Source organism: Athene noctua, unplaced genomic scaffold, assembly GCF_965140245.1.
Source record: "Athene noctua unplaced genomic scaffold, bAthNoc1.hap1.1 HAP1_HAP1_scaffold_36, whole genome shotgun sequence".
NCBI classification, from domain to species: Eukaryota; Metazoa; Chordata; class Aves; order Strigiformes; family Strigidae; genus Athene; species Athene noctua.
In genome coordinates this window covers 536,278-557,053 of record NW_027437538.1, presented here as the reverse complement: position 1 = coordinate 557,053, position 20,776 = coordinate 536,278, and the positions used below count along the sequence as shown (strand labels likewise).

At 52.8% G+C, this 20,776-nt stretch overlaps 2 protein-coding genes across 2 annotated transcripts; one reads left to right on the top strand and one right to left on the bottom strand.

The window, feature by feature from the left end:
* Window positions 1–325: 325 nt before the first annotated feature.
* Window positions 326–9,097, bottom strand: LOC141974208 (olfactory receptor 14J1-like). Its single transcript, XM_074933546.1, has 2 exons — window positions 9,034–9,097; window positions 326–1,233 (listed from the first exon to the last, which is right to left on the bottom strand). Exons 1-2 carry the CDS (start codon window positions 9,095–9,097, stop codon window positions 326–328), a joined length of 972 nt encoding a protein of 323 aa, XP_074789647.1.
* A 6,599-nt stretch (window positions 9,098–15,696) lies between these two features.
* LOC141974207 (olfactory receptor 14J1-like) lies at window positions 15,697–16,632 on the top strand. Its single transcript, XM_074933545.1, has one exon. The coding sequence runs from the start codon at window positions 15,697–15,699 to the stop codon at window positions 16,630–16,632; it is 936 nt and encodes a 311-aa protein (XP_074789646.1).
* The last annotated feature ends 4,144 nt before the right edge of the window (window positions 16,633–20,776 follow it).

Here is a 20,776-nt window from a genome sequence, read left to right as displayed (position 1 = left end):
GTGTGGAAGGGAAGAGAGAACATCTCTAGAGGACCAAGTGCTCCCTGGCAGGGCTGCCATGCTGGGACTCTCTTCCCCTCCACCGCTGCACACAGGAATTTTACGTGCAGGTCCTTAAAAACTTAAAGTATCTCAGAACAAGAAAAGTCGCTGGAGGCCCTTTATTTTGTTGCAACACACAGAGATCATGGATCCTCATTCATGCAGCCAGTTGGTGAGAAAAGCAGACTGAATTCAAAAGGGGAAGAAAAAAACATTAAAAGAAAAATCCAACAAAATAACCCAGAAAATTCAGAGATTGGAACTGTACAGAATTATATTGTAATTAATATGAAGAAGATAAGCAGTTCATTGCTTCAGCATAACATCTAGTTATCAGATTCCTCAGGGAATCCTTGATCTCCTGGTTCCTCATGCTGTAGATGAGGGGGTTCACTGCTGGAGGCACGACCGAGTACAGAAATGACACCACCAGGTCCAGGGATGGGGAGGAGATGGAGGGCGGCTTCAGGTAGGCAAATAGAGCCGTGCTGATAAAGAGGGAGACCACGGCCAGGTGAGGGAGGCACGTGGAAAAGGCTTTGTGCCGTCCCTGCTCAGAGGGGATCCTCAGCACGGCCCTGAAGATCTGCACATAGGACACCACAATGAACACAAAACACCCAAAAGCCAAACAGGCACTGACCATGATAAGCCCAACTTCCCTGAGGTAGGAGTGTGAGCAGGAGAGCTTGAGGATGTGGGGGATTTCACAGAAGAACTCGTCCACAGCATTGCCCTGGCACAGTGGCAGTGAAAATGTGTTGGCCGTGTGCAGGAGAGAATTGAGGAACCCAGTGCCCCAGGCAGCTGCTGCCATGTGGACACAAGCTCTGCTGCCCAGGAGGGTCCCGTAGTGCAGGGGTTTGCAGATGGCAACGTAGCGGTCGTAGGACATGATGGTGAGGAGAGAAAACTCTCCTGAGATAAAAAAGAGAAAGAAAAGTACTTGGCAAGCACACCCCAAGTAGGAGATGTGCCTGTTGTGCCAGAGGGAGTTGGCCATGGCTTTGGGGAGAGTGGTGGAGATGGAGCCCAGGTCGAGGAGGGAGAGGTTGAGGAGGAAGAAGTACATGGGGGTGTGCAGGCGGTGGTCACAGGCGATGGCGGTGATGATGAGGCCGTTGCCCAGGAGGGCAGCCAGGGAGATGCCCAGGAAGAGCCAGAAGTGCAGGAGCTGCAGCTCCCGTCTGTCTGCGAATGCCAGGAGGAGGAACTCGTGGTGGAGCTGCCGTTAGTAATTTGTTTCTACTGGACATGGGGACCTCTATGTGTTGGAAAAACAAGTGAGAATTTAGGGTAGATTTCTCTGAACAAAAGATACTCCTTAAGTTTTGACTAATCCCTCCTTTAACACTCCCATTATGATGTACCCGTGGAACTGTCCTGGGGGTGATGTGGGGCTGTGAGCAGCCCTGCCCCAGGCAGCACCCTCTCCACAGCAGCAGGACCCTGTCCTGCCGGGGTCTCTCCTGCCCCCCACAGCTGCTCCCCCCGGCGCCGTGGGCAGCTCCCCGGGCAGGCTGAGTGCTGACCCTGGCCGGCGGCAGAGTCCCTGCCCCAGCACACAGCCCCGGGGGTGCAGGGACCCTGCTCGGAAGGACAGCCCTGGGCACCCCCGGCCGCACCCGTGGCTGCACCCCCTGCAGCCGTCCCCGGGAGAAGGCAGAGCCATGGCCTGTCCCTCTGGCAGCGCAGCAGGGAAGCCCTGCTCGGGAGCACGGCCTCCTCCTCCAGACACCAGGGAGATTCCTGGGGCTGTGCCGGCCTCACCACATCCCTCCGCCACCTGCAGCTGCCCTGCCCCGCACCCACAGACTGACGGTGTCACGGGCTGGGAAGATTTCTCCTGCAGTGAGCTCTCAGCACCCTGCCAGTGCCGTCTGCCTCTGCCCTCTCTGTGCCCGGCTCCTCTGCCCTCGGTGCCTGCAGGCAGTGCCCTCAGCCCTGCTGCGCTTTGCAGAGGAGCTGCTCCTGGGCAGAGCTGGCTCTCTGCAGCGCTGACCACTTGCCCTCAGCTCCCTCCAGCCCAGCAGCCCGGCCCAGCATCACAGCGGAATGCAAGCCCAAGGCATTTTAATGACTCCTTGAGGAGGGTTGGTCTGAGTCCATGGACCTCAGACAGTGATTGGATGATGAAGGTGCCAGTCAGGAAGTCAAAGCCAGAGGCCAACTGCAAAGTTTCTTGGAGTGTTAATGGCTCCCAGTGAGGACCGTTCCTGACAAACCTCCTGCGGGGCTGGTTACAGCAGAAAACTCCCGGCAGAGATGACAGGGAAACAAAGGCCCTGTCAGTGTGGAACAGATTCTGAGCAAACCTGGGTGTGTTACATGGAGCAAAGGGCCACGCCCTGACCCCCAGCCCCTGGGAAGTCAGATGCTGTTCCTCAGGGCTCTTCCTGGGGCAGGGTGATGTGGGGATGGGCAATGCCAAGGGCAGGACTATGGTCCAACCCCTGCCAGGCTCTCGGCTGGGGAAGGGGAGGCCATGAGACCCAGTGCTGGAAGGGGAAGGGGCTTCCTCATGGCCACCAGTGGCAGAGACACCAGCCAGAGCCAAGGGCAGAGAGAGCTCAGCTCTGCTGGAGGATGCTCAGACTTTGCTCACCCCTCTGTCGTCTCCACCACAGGCTGTCCCACCGTGTCCCACACCTGCACCTCTTTCTCTGCCGGCTGGAGACGTCCACCCAGCTACCACACCCTGCTCTCCCCTGAGCATCTCCCTTCCTTTCCTGAGATCTCTGCGTCCTCCCTGCCTGCTCCTTGACACACAAAGCCTGGGGCTGCTCCAGTCTCCCTCGGGGTGACCTGTTCCACCACAGCACTGCCCTTCCAGGGACATTGCTCTGTGCCCAGTCTGTTCCTCCCCAGATCCACTTGATGCATTAGTTCTTTCTCATGGTGTATCTTTCAACAAAGACAATCTCCATTATCTCTGAAGTCACCCCTCTGTCACTCTCAGGCTACTCCTATGGTGCCTGGAGCCTCCACACCGCTGGGCCAAAAATCCACGTCCCTCAGCCACCTCACACAGGTTATGTGTACAATGTCCTGAGCCCCACCTTGTCAGACCTTCACTCAACACTATTCAGGTCGCCCTTACTTCTCCAAAATGGGGAGACTGCACTGGGTCTGGCTGAGCTGGAATTGGTTTCCCCTACAGCAGCCCTCACGGTGCTGTGGTTTATGCTGGGAGCTGCAGGGTGTTGGCAGCACCCTGGTGTGGTGGCTGCTGCTGAGCAGGGCTTACACAGCACCAAGGCTCCTTCCGACATTTCCCCCAGTGGGACGGGGTGGGCAAGACCTTGGGAGGGGACACAGCCAGGACAGCTGACCCAAACGACCAAAGGGACATTCCAGACCATGTGACGTCTGCTCAGTGTAAAGCTGGGAGAAAGGAGGAAGGGGGTGGGGTCACCCTTGGTCCTCCGAGGCAACCACTCCGCGTATGGGAGCCCTGATCCTGAGAAGGCCCCACAGCGCCTGTCCATGGGAAGTAGAGAATAAATCTGTTTGATTTGCTTCCACGCACAGAACTTTGCTTTGTTTTGCTTAGATTAAAACTGCTTTTTTTTCTTTTTTTCCACAATTATTGGTTTATATTATTTCCTTTCCCCTCTTTGCCCTATTGAGAAAACAAGGGTGTAAGGGGGGGAAGTGATAGAGTGACTTGGTGGATACCTGGCGTTTAGCCAAAGTCAAACCATCACAGTCTATTTGGGCGCCCAACGTGGGGGAGACACAACCTGTAACACACCCATCTGTGTGGGCCACAGCAGTGCTGAGTCACTAACACAAGTGACAACAAATGCACTGCACTGCCTGCAGCCTGGGAACTCAGGGTAAGTCTTGGGCAAGACCCATAGGTTCTACTGGGAAGGCCCCGGTTCCTGTGGGGGCACCACGGGTCATGTTACCAGTTCCAGCAGATTCCTGGGGATGACCCACAGCTGAAGAGGCCATTGGGAACCTGAGAACCTTGGCCCAGCTATTAGCAGGCACAGGAGCATCCGTGAGCACTCCTGGGTCATCTGGGGTAAACTCAGGCTGAAGAACTCCAGGAGAAGTGTCTCCAAGTGGCCGTGACAGAGCCCATCACCTTGACCCACTCTGGGAAAATGTCACCTTCCAGGAAGGGAAATTCCAGGCAGTCATGTGACCAGGCCCATCAGTCAACCTGCAATGTAAGGGAAAGGAATATTTCTGATGCTGTGGATGCAGACGGCAACAAGCATTGGATTGTGCCTCAGAATATTCCTGGGAATCTCATCAAGCTGGTCCCTGCGCTGAGGCAAACACTGTGAGCAGAGTGAAGGGCAGGGAGCGCTGGCCGAACCCCCAGCAGGATGTAGATCTCTGGGTAGGAGCTGTCTGCCTTGTGCCGTGACCAGTGCAGGTGACACTGGAGTGAAAGCCCCAGCCCAGCCCCCACAGAGGGGAGGCCACGGCCACAACTGCAGATCGGTTTGGGGCAGCTCTGCAGTGGCAGCTGGAAACACCAAGTGCATCTTGGTAGCAGCAGATCCTTTCAGTGCACGGACAGAAGCCCCCTGGCCAGAGCAAGGTGGCGGCCACCACTGCACATCTCCTGCTGGACGCTGCTCTGTCTTGCTGGGGTCTGCTCCACAGCGCCGAGTCTGATCCCAGCACCGACTTTGTGGCAGTAATTCTGCATGAGCACTGCAAAGCCTGAAGGCGACACGTCCCCCCCGGCTCTGCCCAGGCGTGGGGCAGGGAGAGGGAAAGGCCAGCGAAGGGCTGGGTGTGGCTGTTGAACGTGGGGTCCAGCAGCCATGAGGGGTCAAGGGAGTGCATGGGGAGAGACGGGCAAAGGCGCCACAAATTGTGATGCTGATTGTGACTCCATGACAGCCACAGCGTCCTGATTGGCCAGCAGCTGGCCCCAGCAATCTGGGGACAAGGAGTTCATCACAAACCGCCCATCGCAGCAGAGACGGGACAGGGACAGAGAGGAAGGGCAGAGGCAGGCCAAGGGGAGCTGGCTGCAATGGGGATGGTTAGGAGGTCGCTTCTGCTGCAGCAGCCTGCCTGGCCCTCAGGAGCCCTGCTGGCCAGCAGCGTGGTGAGGTCATCCAGCGCATCAGGGAACCCACCCAACAGGAATTACATCCTCTGGGAGGGGAGGGGCTGAGGCAGGTGGAAGAGGCTCACCTGCGTTCTGAATCTGGAGGAACCTCTGTTATTCACAGAATCACAGAATCACTGAGGTTGGAAAAGCCCCTTGGGATCATCGAGTCCAACCATCAGCCTGACTCTACAAGTTCTCCCCTACACTGTATCCCTCAAGGTCTCATCTAAACCACCCTTAAACTCATCCAGGGATGGGGACTCCCCCCCCCTCCCTGGGCAGCCTGTTCCACCCTCTGACCACACTTTCTGGGAAAAATTTTCTCCTCCTGCCCAGCCTGACCCTCCCCTGTGGCAGTTTCCAGCCGTTCCCTCTTGTCCTGTCCCTGATCCCCTGGGAGCAGAGCCCAGCCCCCGCACTCTGCACTGTCCTGTCAGGAGCTGCAGAGAGGGATGAGGGCTCCCCTCAGCCTCCTCCTCCTCACACTGAACACTCCCAGCTCCTTCCCTGGCTCCTCACAGGATTGATTCTCCAGGCCTTCCCCAGCCTCGTTGCCCTCCTCTGCCCTCGCTCCAGCCCCTCCAGATCTCTCTGGGATTGAGGTGCCCAAACCTGGACACAACCCTCCAGGTGTGGCCTCCCCAGGGCAGAGCACAGGGGGACTGTCACCTCCCTGCTCCTGCTGGTCACACTAGTGCTGACACAAGCCAGGATGCCGTTGGCTTTCTTGGCCCCCCGGGCACACTGCTGGCTCCTGTTCAGCTGCTTGTCAGTGAGAACCCCCAGAGCCTTCTCTTAGGCTGCAAACCAAACCAGGGCGTTATCATCCCCTTGACTCAGCGCTGGGGAGGCCACCTCTAGACTGGTGTGACTGGGGGAGAGGCTCCCTGTCCTGGAGGAATGGAGAGGAAAGGCAGAAGCTCCAAAGGAGATGTGCCAGGGTGGGCTTTGGGGCCTTTGTGGAGAGGCTGAAGGACCGGGGCTGCTTGAGCCTGGTGAGGTGGAGGCTCCGGGCACTACAGCAGTCGCCTGCACCTGCTGGAAGGAGAGTTTCTGAGATAACGGAGCTTTTCTTGGTAGTGGGAAGAGAAGGAAACCTCAACAAAGTGCAGACTGGGAGGTTCAGATGGGAGTTGAGGGAAAAGAAATCTCAATCAGGAGGTGGTATTGTGGTGTAAGAGGTAGCCCAGAGGGAGTGTGGGTCAGCCTGTGGCTCTGTGTTTCAAGGAACAGGCAGTGAGTGTGGAGAGACATCAGTGAAGGGGTGGGAATGCCGGGAGGAGAGCGAGGGAGGAAAGGGAGATGGATGTCACCAGCCTGGAGGGAAAAAGGCGCCTGAAGGGCCCAGCAGAAGCAAACCTGCAGCAGAGATGGCTGAGGGCTCTGCCAGGGCTGAAAGGCCACACGAGACAGAGCTCTTGGCCCCCTTGGTCATGGCAGTTGCCCTGCCATGGGGGGCTACCGGGATGAACCTGATGTTGAGGCTCTGGACTGTGTTTTCCTCCTCGCCCCTTCCTGGAGAGGCCAGGAGGGGTTGTGCAGTTTCCTACACTCGGCATTGCTCCCCCTCACAGCCCCTGCCCCCAGGAAGAGCCCTGAGCCACACACGAGGGGCAGCATCTCCTTCCCAGGGCCTGAGGGTCAGGGCTTGGCCTTTGTGCTCCATCACCAACCCAAGGGTTTCACAGCAGGACAGCCCTGCACGGGGCCTTTGCCTGCCTGCAATCACAGCCTCCAATTCTCTGCTCTAACGAGTCCCTGCAGAGGCTTTGTCAGTCCTGGCCCTCCGTGGGGCCAATCAGGGCTTCAGGGCACGGGGAGCTTTGCTGCTGACTTGGACTTGTGAGTCCTTTGCTCAGTCTCCTCTCAGGGCCTGAGCATCATGGACATGGGGCCAAATACACCACGGGGCTCATTAAAATACACAAAGCCCTAACGAGCTCGTTCTCTTCCTTTAGATTTCTTCAAGTCTTCAGGACTTGTGCAGCTAATTGGAGTCATTTCCTGGTGTAGTTAAGGAGGAAGATTTCAAAGTGCCCCTAATACAAATCAATCTGTATTTTAAAGAGCACATTATTTAATTTACACTTTAGAGAAGAGGCGATAGCAGCACTCTCTGACTGACATCGATGCAGAGCATCTCCTCGGGAGATCTCCTGGACAGTCCCTTGGGGTCCAACACAGTCCGGACAACCTTTGTCCTCACCCCCCAGTCCCAGCATTTCTCTCCTCAGCCGCCTGGGACTCGCATCATCTCTCCTTACATCAGATTTCTCCTCTGATCTCTGCAGCGGGAGGTTACAGCTCCTTTGCACAATCTCCCCCCTGTTGTCCTTGGAGAACCGCCTGCACACGGGCGCAGAAGGATTTCTGCTGTTTGCAGGCAAGGAAAAGTCAAACATCATCAAGGTTCATTCTCTCCCATAAGTCAAGGACAAGATGTCCCCCATGAGGTTGCCTTTTGACAAGGGGTAACGTTATGAGAAATATTTTAGGTTGGTAGAAAGAAAAAGGTAGAGATAAACATACTGGAGGAGTTGGCCAAGGGGACAATTAGTCTGCTGAGAGAGAGGCAAGATTTTAACCACCTGAAGTTCAAAGCAGCAGCTCGTGAGCTGAGAGGAATCCGAAAGTACTGAAAGGATGAGAAAGAAAACAAAAGAATTGTGGGGAAAGCCCCTTTTTTTTTTTTTTTTTTTTTTCCCTAGTTATTTCGCATTGTGAAAATGTGTCTTCGGGAATGGTTCGTTCTATTGGGACAGGTGAAAAGAAATGAAAGCTTGATTTGACACAGCGTTGCCCAGAAGTGACAATGAAGTTACAGGGGAAGAGCAATTTTTTTAAATTTTTTTTTTTTTAAATATTCCCTTTTAAAAATCACGGGGTTGGGGGAGGTCTCTGGTGGGTGAGGACAAGCCAACGTCGCACCCACATTTGAAAGAGGCCAGAATTGCCCCCCAGCACCCACTGGGTGCACGAGGTGAGGAGTGGCCCTTCCAATGAGCCCTCTCGGGTGACATTCCCGGGCACCCAGAAGAACAGACAGTGCCCAAACAGACCCCCCAAGGGGACATCATGGCTCCCCAACCTGATTGCCTTCATGGGGAAGTGGCCGCCTTGGTAGGTGGGAGGAGAACGGTGGGGGTCACCTGACTCCAAGTCAACAAGACCACTGGACACGGTCTCCCTCAATATTCTCGTACCTAAATTAGGCCGTTACAGCCGGGCTGGGGTGGCAACGAGATGGGTAAAACACCCGTTGGAGGCTGAGAGAGCTGTGGTGGAGGGAACACCTGGAGGTCACTGGGACATACTGGGGCGTTGTGGCAGCACAGGGGACCCTTCTGGGTGCACCCATGACCCAGAGGGGGCAGCTGTGGCCGTGCTTGTCACTGACACTAGAGACGACAATTCCTGAGCCCTGGGGGCGCCGTTCAGATGAACCCTGCCAGGCAACGGGACCGTCCTGTGAGGAACCTCATGAGACAGAAGAAGGACAAAGGTGACGTCTTGCACCTGGGACAGACGGACACCCTGCTGTGGCGGGAGAAGGGCGCTGCCTGGCTGGGGAGCAGCTCTGGGGACAAGGCCTTGGCCGTGCCGGGGGACGGTAAGAAAACATGATCCAGTAATGGGCCACGTGATCCAGCGTGGACTTTGTTGGCCATCATTGGCCATTGCTGGCCTTTGTTGGCCTTTGTTGGCCTTTGTTTATGTTTATTGGCCATTGTTGGTCATTGTTGGCCATCATTGGTGGTTTTTTGGACTTTGTTGGCAATTGTTGGCCTTTGTTGACCTTTTTTGTCCATTGTTGGCCATTGCTGGCCATGATTGGTCTTTTTTGGCCTTTGTTGGCCATCCTTTGACATTGCTGGCCTGTGATGGCCTTTTTTGGACATTTTTGCCCGTTGTTGAACTTTGTTGGCCCTTGTTGGCCATTGCTGGCCTTTCATCGTCTTCATTGGCCATCGTTGGACTTTGTTGGCAATCGTTGGCCTTTGTTGGCCATTCCTGGCCTTACTTGGCCTTTGCTGGCAATCATTAGCCATTGCTGGACTTTGTTGGCCATCATTGGTCGTTATTGTCCATCTTTGGCCTTTATTGGACATTGTTGGGTTTTTTTGGCCATCCATGGCCTTTGTTGGCCATCGTTGGACATCGTTGGTCTTTGTTGAATGTCATTGGCCTTTGTTGGCTTTTGTTGACCATCGTTGGCTTTTGTTGACCATCGTTGGACTTTTTTGGCTTTTGTTTGCCATCGTTGGCCTTTGTTGCTGACCCCAACTGACCTAAGGGATATTCCAGACCACGTGACATCTGCTCAGTATAAAGCTGGGAGAAAGGAGGAAGGGGGTGGGGTCACCCTTCGTCCTCCGATTCAACCCCTCCATGTGTGGTAGCCCTGCTCCCTGAGAAGGCACGACAGCGCCTCCCCATGGCAAGTAGAGAATAAATCTGTTTTCTATGTTGTTTGGGTTTTTTTTTTTGCTTCAACGTGTGGACTTTTGCTTTGCTTCATTTAAAACTCCTTTTGTTTTACCCCCAAGGGTTGGTTCATCTAATTTTCTTTCCCGTTTTTGCCCTGTTGAGAAAAACAAGGGGGAAGGGGGGGGGGGGGGGGGGGCAAGTGATAAAGCAACTTGGTGGCTACCTGTCGTTTAGCCATGGGGTCACCAGCATGGATGCGCTGCCCCTTTAAGAGCCCCACGGGGCCAAAGTCTGATGGAGAGTCGGGATTGACAGTGGATGGTGGTGGCCTGGAATGTCAAGGTGGACGTTTTCGTGGTTTAATAAATTAGCAGCGACACATTCCAAATTCCAATCAGGTATCGTTCCCTCGGTCTCTGCTCCGTCCTTCCACAATGTTTGCTGAGGTCATTTAGTCCGTAACTTCGGGTTCCATCTGTCCGGAATCTGAGGAATGAGGCGGAGTCGGCTCACTCGGTGCGAGCAGGAGGCTTTGGCTGTGGCCCGGGGATGCTGCAAGGCACTGTGGGCAATACCAGGGGTATGTGACACTGCGGTTCATTGGCTGTTCTCACCTAAAACCAGCTCCCATCGAGGCACACATCGGCCCTCTCCATCCTTCGGGCTCCCCCACCAAGTGCACCCAGGGCCTTGGGCAAAAGTAAGCCCACGCACGGGTTTAACTTTACCCCATGGAGGAGTAACCCCGACGGTCTTCCCCAACATAATCCCAGGGAGCACTACGGGGCTTTGTCGTGCCGATTTTGTGGGAGTAGGATATAATCCACCTGCCAGGCCTCCCCATATTTATGTTTTAACCATCATCCTCTGTACCAAAGGGGCTTTATCCGATTGGTTGCTTGATCGTAGCCCATTCATGGTGTCCACCCCTCAGTCACGAGCCCGTCTCGATGTTCCATCTCAGCCCTGATGGCCTGAGGAGTCAAGGGCCCAGCGAGCCAGAAATTCACCTTTATGCTGCCAGTCCAGAAACCGGGAAGCGGCGGACGGACTCGGAGCAGGAAGGCGACAAGATCGTAAGACTGACAAAGAGCAGCAGATGCGTGCCATCTCCAAAGCGCCAGGATCGTAAGACTGACATCGGGGCAGCAGATCGAAAGTCTTGCTTCAGGAGAGTTTTCTCTCCGAGAAGGGCTGCCCCGGAAAGGCCGCGGTAGGGACTTACCTAGGAACGGCCAAGGAATAAGGAATTAAGGAATTAACTACACTGGTCTTTGGCTACTTGATCGGATATTAAAGAAGGTCGTCAAGCCACATGATCCAGGAATTTAAGGAATTAAGGAATTTGAGGAATTTGAGGAATTTTCGCCCAGGCAGGAATATTACACGTGAGGTAGCCCTAAGATTTTTGCTTTTTAGAAAAGCGGGGAATAGGTCTGATAAAAGACTTAGCCACTCTGATTGGTCTGGGCAAGGCTAAGGGACACTTTAAAGAGCCAAATTTATTGTTTGAAGAATCAGAATGGTGTGATAATCTTTTAGACCCTGATGCTGTAAATCCTGAAAAAGAATCTGGCCTCTGTCCTCGCTTAACTGAGAATGATCCGTAGGTAAAAGTGAGGCGAAAGAACCTTGGCGCAAGGGAACATGGACATGGCAAGAGAGATTCTTACTCCTGTGAACTAGGAGCCGGGACATCAGCCACGTTGGGGAGGACGGCATTTTTCTGTTGTTAAAGATTTAGAGAAAAGCATTAATAAGAACGGGCTGCAAAACCTCAGACTACACCAGCTGTACTGGAGGCGATGGCTCAGGGATAGCGATTGGCCCCATAAGAATTAGCTAACGCTTTTAAGAAAAAAAAGGCATTCCTGCCGGCACTGTACTCTATCTGGAAAACTGAGTGTGTGGATCTCTGTGCTCAGCGTGCCCGCCCGCTGGGTCATCGGTGCTGCGGTTGGTTCGGGCTCAGTGCTCTCAGTGTTCCAGGTGAAATACTCCTCTAGCAGGAGGCAGTCATTCTGTGTTGGTTGTTGTTTGGAATTTAGGTGCATACTCTGCGGGGAGAGTGCACCTCTGAACCATCTGCCTAAGGGATATATTGTCAAAAGGTCATCTGCAACCTGGCAGGGGTTGTTTTTTTACCAGGGGTCGTAGATGCTGGTTATGAAGAGGAAAATCAAAATTATGGTCTGTACCCCTGTGTTCTGTAACAAAAGGGTCGAAAATTGTTCAGCTTGTTAATTTTACTGCGGCTCCCCCTAATATTATGCCAAGAAGCCGCAATGACTCAGGATTTGGATCAGCAGGCACCCCTTAAATATTTTTGGATTTAAACATGACACAAGGTTGACTTCTGGTAAAATGTACTCTCGTTAAAGCTAAAAAATCTGTCGAGCTGACAGGGATTTTAGATACTGGTGCAGATGTGACCATAATATCTGTGAGCAGATTGGCTGTTAGCCCTGGTACCTCAAATGCTGTTCAGGGTTGGTGTCATGCTGTAACAATTCAAAGCGAGGATCTCATTCATGTGAGGGGCCCAGAAAATTGGGTAACAAATATTCACCCATTTATATTGGAAACCCCTATTGCATTCTGGGGTCATGACTGTATGACTCGATGGGGAACTCAAATTGGGTCAAATTTGTCTTAATCACCACTGTAGCACAACCCACCCTGAAACCCCCCTGACACTCACCTTGTGAACCGAATCACCTGTGTGTATTGTCCTGCAACAACTTAAAACTGTTATTAAGACTTTAAAAGATTTACAGACACTGTTGGGAACCATAAATTAGATACAGCCGTCGTGGGCCTAACTCATGATGATCTGCATAGCTTGTTTGATATTTTATGAAAAGATCCTTCACTGACATCACCCAAAGTACTTGCAGAGAAAGCAAAACAGGATCTTCACGGCATAGCTAACACCATCTCAGACAGACAAGCATCGCAATATACTGCATTCCCCCACGGGTCAAGCCATCGTAGAAAGAGCACGCCAAACCTTGAAAGCGCTTCTGCAAAAACAAACGGGGGGAGAGATCTTGGCTCCAGGGCAGCCATATGCTCTGCTGGTTCAGTGGGATGAAAAACACAGGCATTTTTTCCACCAGAATGCCAGGGCAATACAAAAACAATTTTCTTTATCAACTTGCCCTGAATACCAGACAGACTCCATCTCTTCAAACCTTTTAAACATTCCCGTCTCACAGGTGCCACCAATAGTGTGTCACTTCTCATCACAGATACCAGATTGACAAGAAGTCCAGAGCAAAGCTCAAGCGTTAACAAAACCCTAGACAGGGGTAACTGGGAAGGACCAGTTCCTTTAATAACCCGGGGAAGAGGTGATGCTGGTGTCTGCACAGGTCACAGTCCCTGGTGGTTACCGGCAAGGTGTGTGCAACCCCACCTGAGGGTGAGAGGCAGCCAGCACTCAGGATCCAGCTGTGGGTGCTGTGGGTGCCCCTGTGCCGACAGTTTGTGATCTCTTCGACTGATCATTCAGCAGAATGTCTGGGTAATGTTTGCTGCTGCAACAGAACAAACTACACTACAGTCGCCAATTCTTTTAAGAGAAAATGCTAACAGTAATTGTAACTCCTTAATGAGATATCTAGGCTTACTAGTCACTTGTGCAAAATGTAGTTTAGATAAAATATAGTTATTAATAAGGATAAGATGCTGTAGGAATGTGTGTATTCAACTTTCTTTGTTTAGTGATATTAAGAATTAAGAGCTCAAGTGTTTAACCTTATTAGAAACTCCCTTGGTTTTCCCCCTGGAGTGCTGGCCAGGCTCCAGGTGGAACCCAACAGGACGATGGAATCAGATGTTTCCGCTCAAAGAAAGTTGCCAGTTATTTTGGCCTGTTGATTTAGAGGCCGGACCTGCTTGCAGCGACGTTGGATGCCTCACCTACGGATGGACGCATCGCGTAGGGTTTCCAGTTTGTGAGGAAGGGCGCTCTGAATTCTCGCTGCATCCAGGGTTCCCCAGCAATTGCGGATCTGAATGTTAGTACCGTATTTTCCTTACTGTTTATTTTTGTACTATTTAGTCATATCCCTTAAATATGGATAGTGAAATTAGTCTACTCTTTTTAATTAGAACTATTCTAAGTATGCTGTGTTTTGAAGTTTGTCTAACCCTTAACTGATACAGCTCTCAAACAAGCCTTGCAGGTGCCGCAGGAAACCAAAGAAAGGGGAGGGCTGGAAGGCATCGGCCTCACACAGCTCCTGACAAACAGCTCAGCTCTGATGAAGAACAGGCCTCGTAAGATAGATAAGAAACTGCAGAGTTGTGCCAAGGTGGCAGGGAAAGATCAATCAGGACAGCAGGCATTTTGCCTGGGCTTAGCAACTGCTGCCGACCCATCCCAGACCTGTTTGGTATGCCATTTGTACTGGTCATTACGGTTGGTATAATCAGACAATCTGGCTGAGATGACAAGATGTGACTCCTTCAGCAGTACCGGTGAATAGCACTAGGTTTTGTAGTGGTGTTTATACAATGAGTTTACATCTTGAAGAAGGAAGAGGGTTTAATAATGATTTGACTAAAAGGTTACCAATTATTAGATGGTTAAAAATTCTTTTGTTTTTACATGGAATAACAGTTTAAATTGTCGTTGTAATCCTTTTAATGGTGTTAACCTGTGTGTGGAAGTGTTTTATGAGAACGATGGACTGAACAACAAAAGGGGTCTGGATCACTCAAAACCAAAAAGGGGGATCTGTGGAATGCCTGGGAAACAGCGGACATGTCATGAGTGATCCAGACTGAGTGGCATCACTGTCATCAGGCTGTAGCTGTTGGGAAGAACACCGGCAAGGCCGAGAGGATGAGAAACTGCGTGAGTAGCAAAGAAATAAGGATGCCGGACTGTGGGAAATAAGATGTTTGCCTAACAGAAGAACTACGTGTGAACGCCATAACGGGACCAACCACAGAGGGCGTGAAGGCTTGTGGACAGTGGTATAGAACCAATCCTAGTTTGTTTGCTTTCATGTGATTGCTCTTCGATAGTATGTGGGATGCTCTGTACTCGATAAGGTACCTTCGACAGTTTAAGGCGCGCTGTATTACAGAGTCGAGCTGCCATACCCTTTCTTTTGCTTGCCCAGGATCATGGATGTAAAGATTTTGATGGGATGTGTTGTTTTAATCTATCCGACCACAGTCAATTAATTCAAAACCAATTACAATGGATGAAGCAACATTTACAAAAAACACAAGTGGTTGTCAATCCTTGAGACAAATGGTTACAATCTGTGTTTGGTCTGTCCCTATGGCTACAAGGTCTGTTACAAGAAGGACTGCGGTGATTAGGAATAGTACTATTGATTGTAGTAATTATTAAAATAGCATATAGTTGTATGATGAGAAATATCAGTAAATTTATGCTTGTGCAGCCTGCACAAAAAGAAAAAGGGGGAATTGTTGGAGAACGGCTTTCAGAGAGCAAGGCCATGGGTCTGTGCAGGAGCTGATTGCAGCCACCTGAGGTAAACAGAGGAAAAACCCAGGGTACAGTTATGCTAACAACAGACTGTTATGTTAACAGAGAGAGAAACTGAGGTACACAATGGCCTTGATGGTAAAAAAAACCTTGGGAAAGGAGGCAGGCCAGAAGAGGGAAGATGCTGTGACATGTCTGAAATGCCACAAGGGGCTGGGACGTTATAATGTAGCTTTTTACATGTATCCAATAGATTTGTGAGTAGTGTGCATGGTTAGTGTAGAGTGCTTATATAAGGGGTGATTTCTTTCAATAAAGTTGAAGCTTGCTCAATCATTCACATTGAATCGGCTGCTTGCTTCCTCCGCCCGCCGCAAAAGTCCAACAGCAAATTTGGCTCCTGCTCCTGAGCTTTAGACGGACACTCTGCTGCAGAGCATGGGGAGTTGTGGGCACCGTCTGGGCAGAGGCCCTGCTCCTCATGGTACATTAATTCAGCATCAACTGGGCATGGAACTGAAGGAAATTATCCCTTAAAAGGAAAAATGGGAGCATGGATGCCGTAGGGACAGGCTTGTTGGGAAATGACAGTAATTTTGCTCAGAAAATTTACCTCTGTATTGTCACGATTATTTACTTTTCTGACAGACCTCATGTCCAGAGGGACCAAATGTCCAACGGCAGCTCCATCACCGAGTTCCTCCTCCTGGCATTCGCAGACAGACGGGAGCTGCAGCTCCTGCACTTCTGGCTCTTCCTGGGCATCTCCCTGGCTGCCCTCCTGGGCAACGGCCTCATCATCACCGCCATCGCCTGTGACCACCGCCTGCACACCCCCATGTACTTCTTCCTCCTCAACCTCTCCCTCCTCGACCTGGGCTCCCTCTCCACCACTCTCCCCAAAGCCATGGCCAACTCCCTCTGGGACAACAGGCACATCTCCTACTTGGGGTGTGCTTGCCAAGTACTTTTTTTTCTCTTTTTTATCTCAGCAGAGTTTTCTCTCCTCACCATCATGTCCTACGACCGCTACGTTGCCATCTGCAAACCCCTGCACTACGGGACCCTCCTGGGCAGCAGAGCTTGTGTCCACATGGCAGCAGCTGCCTGGGGCACTGGGTTCCTCAATTCTCTCCTGCACACGGCCAACACATTTTCACTTACATTCTGTAAAGGCAATGTTCTGGACCAGTTCTTCTGTGAAATCCCCCAGATCCTCAAGCTCTCCTGCTCACACTCCTACCTCAGGGAAGTTGGGCTTCTTGTAATTAGTATCTCTTTGGCTTTTGGGTGTTTTGTGTTCATTGTGGTGTCCTATGTGCAGATCTTCAGGGCCGTGCTGAGGATCCCCTCTGAGCAGGGACGGCACAAAGCCTTTTCCACGTGCCTCCCTCACCTGGCCGTGGTCTCCCTGTTTGTTTCCACTTCATTTTTTGCCCACCTGAAGCCGCCCTCCATCTCCTCCCCATCCCTGGACCTGGTGGTGTCATTTCTGTACTCGGTGGTGCCTCCAGCAGTGAACCCCCTCATCTACAGCATGAGGAACCAGGAGCTTAAACAGACACTGAAGAAGCTGATTCAATCAGCTGTTTCTCAGCACCATTAACCTGCCCGTGTCTCTTCAGAAGCAATTTCACATTCATTCAGGGAACCTCCTGCATTCGGGCATTTTATCTGTGATAACCATGTTTGTCCATGTCTGCACCCACTCCACTTCCCCAGAGGCATGACCCAGCCTGTCTGACCCAGAGCTCTGTTCCCGTGTGTCTGGCACGATGGTACAGCTGGGCTCCCCTGTGGCACCTCTGTAATAAAAGGGGATTTCCTCAATGTCTGCAGGTTGGGCTCTTCTTCCAAAGCTGAGGGCAGGCTGAAGAACTTGCCCCCACAAGGGGTTTCGGTTGTCCATGGGAGGAGGGCATGGGGCGATGTGTTAGGGAATGATCCTGGGCTGAGCCTTCCCCCGTGGGTGCTGAGTTCCCCCGAAGATGGAGAATGATCCCAGGGATGTGCCTGGGACTGTCACCCCATGGCTTTCAGGCCCCACAGCCCACTCGCTCTGCAGAGCAGCACCACCAGCCCTGTGAGAGCATGGGGACAGGGTGTAGGAGTGACAGGTCAGGTCAGCATGGAAACATTGCTGAAAAGATTTCTAGGGGCTGGAACATTCCCCAAGAAAAGCAGAGGATCAGCAATGTGCTGCCAGGGGAAATAAATCACCACCATAAAATTATTTCTAATGCAGCAGCTCGGGGATGTTTCTCTACGGCAGGGGAAGCTGGAGAAGCCTGAGGAGCCTTTTTCTGGGAGGGGCTGGCACAGAGGGGCTTGCTGGGAGTGGACAATAAGGATGCCTTGGAGACAGGAGCAGGGACACAGGGAGACACTGGCCTCCATCTCCTCATGCCATGGCTGGCCTCAGCCCTGGGGCTGATGGGTAGGCTGAGACACCTCTCATTTCTTCCTTCACTCCCACACCTGAACAGAACTCAGGCAACAGCCATGAGCCTGGAGGATGGAGAAAAATCCAGCTCTGAGGTCCCATGGCTGCAGGGGAAGCAGAAGGGTTTGTGGGACAAGTGAGAGTGCAGGGAGAGAGAGGTGGGGGTGTGACAGTGTGTGTGTAACAGGCAGGAAGGACATGGAGGGTTGGAGTGTTTGCTGCTGCAGTGAAATAGGTTGAGTTTTGATCTGGAGGCAGCAGAAGCAGGAGGCTGTGCAGTTCAGTGCTGGGACATGGGGATAAATAAAGGATCCAAGGGAGGCTGGGGGCTGGGACATCTTTAGGCTCCTGAGGAGCATTATCAGGCCTATGGAAGGAGCTGCACAGGTTCTGGGGATCTCACAGCCCTTGTCAGAGCACAGACAATGACAGTTTTGTGTTTGAAGACAGCGAGGACAGAGAGTCATCAGGAAATGCTGGGACAGCCTGGGGTCAGAGTGAGGTGGGGCAGCAGGGGTGGGGTGAAAATCTGCAGAGAAACAGGCAGAGGCAGAGGAAAGTGTGGGACAGCCTGTGGTGGGGATGGGCCCTTGGCTGAGGCTGGCACCCCCCAACAGAACTGAAATCCTTGTCCTCTCGACTATGGCTGCTGTCGCTTCCCCTGAGGACCCTGAGAGGACACCAGTTCCTACAGGCACAGCACTTTGCTGCCTCCTGCCCACCCTCCACAGAGCCTGGGGGGATCCGACCGCTGTCCTGCCTCGGCATCACCCCCTGCCTCTCCCTGCCCCAGGAAGAGACCTGAGCATCCCAGGAGGGAAAGGATCCCCGTTCCCAGGGGATGGGCTCAGGGCTGGACCCTCCTGGGGATGAAACCCATCAAGGCCTTTCAGGGCCCCTCAACATTGGATTGGCAGCCTGTGAGCAGAGCCTCTGCCTTCCTGCTTCCCCAGCCCCAGGGACAGGAACCTTGTCTCCTCATTCCCTGCCCGGCCTCTCCAGTGATGGCCCTCGCTGGGCATCACTGACACCCTCACAGCCTTGGAGCTTTGCTGCTGACTTGCCCTTCTCTAGAGGCCACTCCAACCCCTCTGCTGCACCTGCAGTTCAGGAACTTGGCACCAGAGGGCTCATGAACACGCAAATCCCCCTGACAAGCCAAGTCTCTGGCAGAACTTCATTCCTCCCTTCTGACGGGGTGAGTGTGAGAGGTTTCAGCCGTGCAGGCAAAGGGAAAATCTTTCAGTCCTACATGGCAATAAGAAACAATTTCTTCTCTTTCCACTGCTCCTTGTATTTCTGCTCACCCATGAAGTGACATCAGCAAACTCCACTGGATATTGTTCCTGAGCATCTGCTGATAGAGGCTGAACATGGAGGGAAGCCAAGACCCTCCATGTCAGACACTCTGGGGGCAATCTTTGTCCCTGCCTCCAACCCCACATTTCTCTCATCAGCCCCCTGGGACTTCCAGCACCTCTGTTCACACCTGAGCTTTCTCCATGACAGTCTGAAGCTGCATCTTTAAGACCTTTCCCACCAACTCCCACCTGCTGTACTTGGTACTTGCACACAGCTGCACGCAGACACAGAAGGAGGTTTAATTGCCAGAAAGCTAAATCAGCAGAAGGCATGGTTCAATAAAAAGTAAAATACACTCCTCTGCTGCATATTAAGTCCATTTTACCACTTCTGAAGGCCACTTTCCACAGTGGAGATGGGCTTAGAACACAAGAAAACACATTTTTTGTCGAGCAGAGACCCCAAGAACCCCCACAGCCCCCCCTGCCCCAGACTCTGTCCATAGTCACTCCCAGAGTCACAGCCTGAAGTCACGAGCTCCCTCGAGCTTCCCATCTGCATCCCATCCCTTCCCATTGCCATCGGCAAACCCACCTGTTAAACAGGACTGGACTCAGGACTGGCCCCTGGGGGTCACCACTGGTGCCCTGCTCCCACGGGCACTTTGTGCTCTTGGCCACGGCCTTCTGGATCCGGCCATTCACCCTGTTCCCAGCCCCCCTCCCTCACGCCTATCGGGCTGTGACGGGATGCAGCGTGACAAGAATTGTTACTGCGGAGGTGAAACCCCTTCCCTGCTCTCCCCTCACCCACCAGCCGAGGCATCTTCTTGCTGTGGTGGGTTACCCGTGGCTGATCACCCAACTGCCACCCAGCTGCTCGCTCACGGCCTCTCCCACCCCAGCGGGATGGGGGAGAAAATAGGAAGAATGGGGGTGAGAAAGCTGCTGGGTGGGGACAAGGACAGGGAGATCAGTTCCCAGTTCCCATTGCAGGCAAGGCTTGACTTGGGGGAAAGTGACTCCATTTACTGTCAGTTAAAACAGAGATTTAATTATGAACTGAGGCGATGGTGGGAAATGACCAACATTTAAACAACACTAGCTGGCTCCAGCTCGGCTTTGCCCTGCTGCTCACCACCCTCTTGGTCCTGCCCTCCCCCCCTTTTCCACCCAGCACCCAGCCTGCTCATCCTGCCCACACATCGACAGCTTCTCGGTGAGGTTCCTGTGGCAGAGAGTGTTGAAAGCCTTCCCGCAGTCCAGGCAGACAAGATCCACTGCTCTGCCTCCAGCTGCCAGGCCAGACACTGCGTCGGAGAAGTTCATCTCGTTGGATCACCTGTCGTCGTGCTGACATCTCCTGATTATTCTCTTCTCCTCCAAATGCCTGGAAATGGTTTCCAGGATTAGCTGCTCCGTCACCTTCTGAGCGATCAAGGTGAGGCTGACCGGCCTTTTGTTCCCTGGTGCCTACTTGTGGCCCTTCTTGAGGACAGGAGTGATATTTGATTTTTTCCACTCTCCAGGCTCTTCTCCCAGTCACAATGCGTAATCAGAGATCATTGAGGGTGGCCTTGAAATGCCATCTGCCGGCTCCCTCAGCACTCATTGCTGCGTCCCGTCACGGCCCAAGGACTTCTGCATCACCAGTCCATGGCCACTTTGCCTGCTTCACCATCAGGTCCGTGTTCCCTGACCTGATACTCTTCCATCAAGGGGCATCTTCCTTGCTCCAACTTTCCCCCTGTTCTCGGGGCCCTGGGATTCCTGAAGGCCCATCCTGCTGGTAAAGCCCGAGGCAAAGGAGCCATTCGGTACCTCAGCCTGTCCCACGTGTGTGTAAGAAGGTCCCCAGTCCCACTGAGCCACGGGCCCACGTTTTCCATCGTTTTCCCTTTGTCACGCATTTATTTCAGGAAGCCCTTCAGTTGGCTTTGACATCCATGGTCAGATTCCATTCCCTTTGGGCTTTATCTTTCCTCCCCTCATCCCTGCAGGCTTGG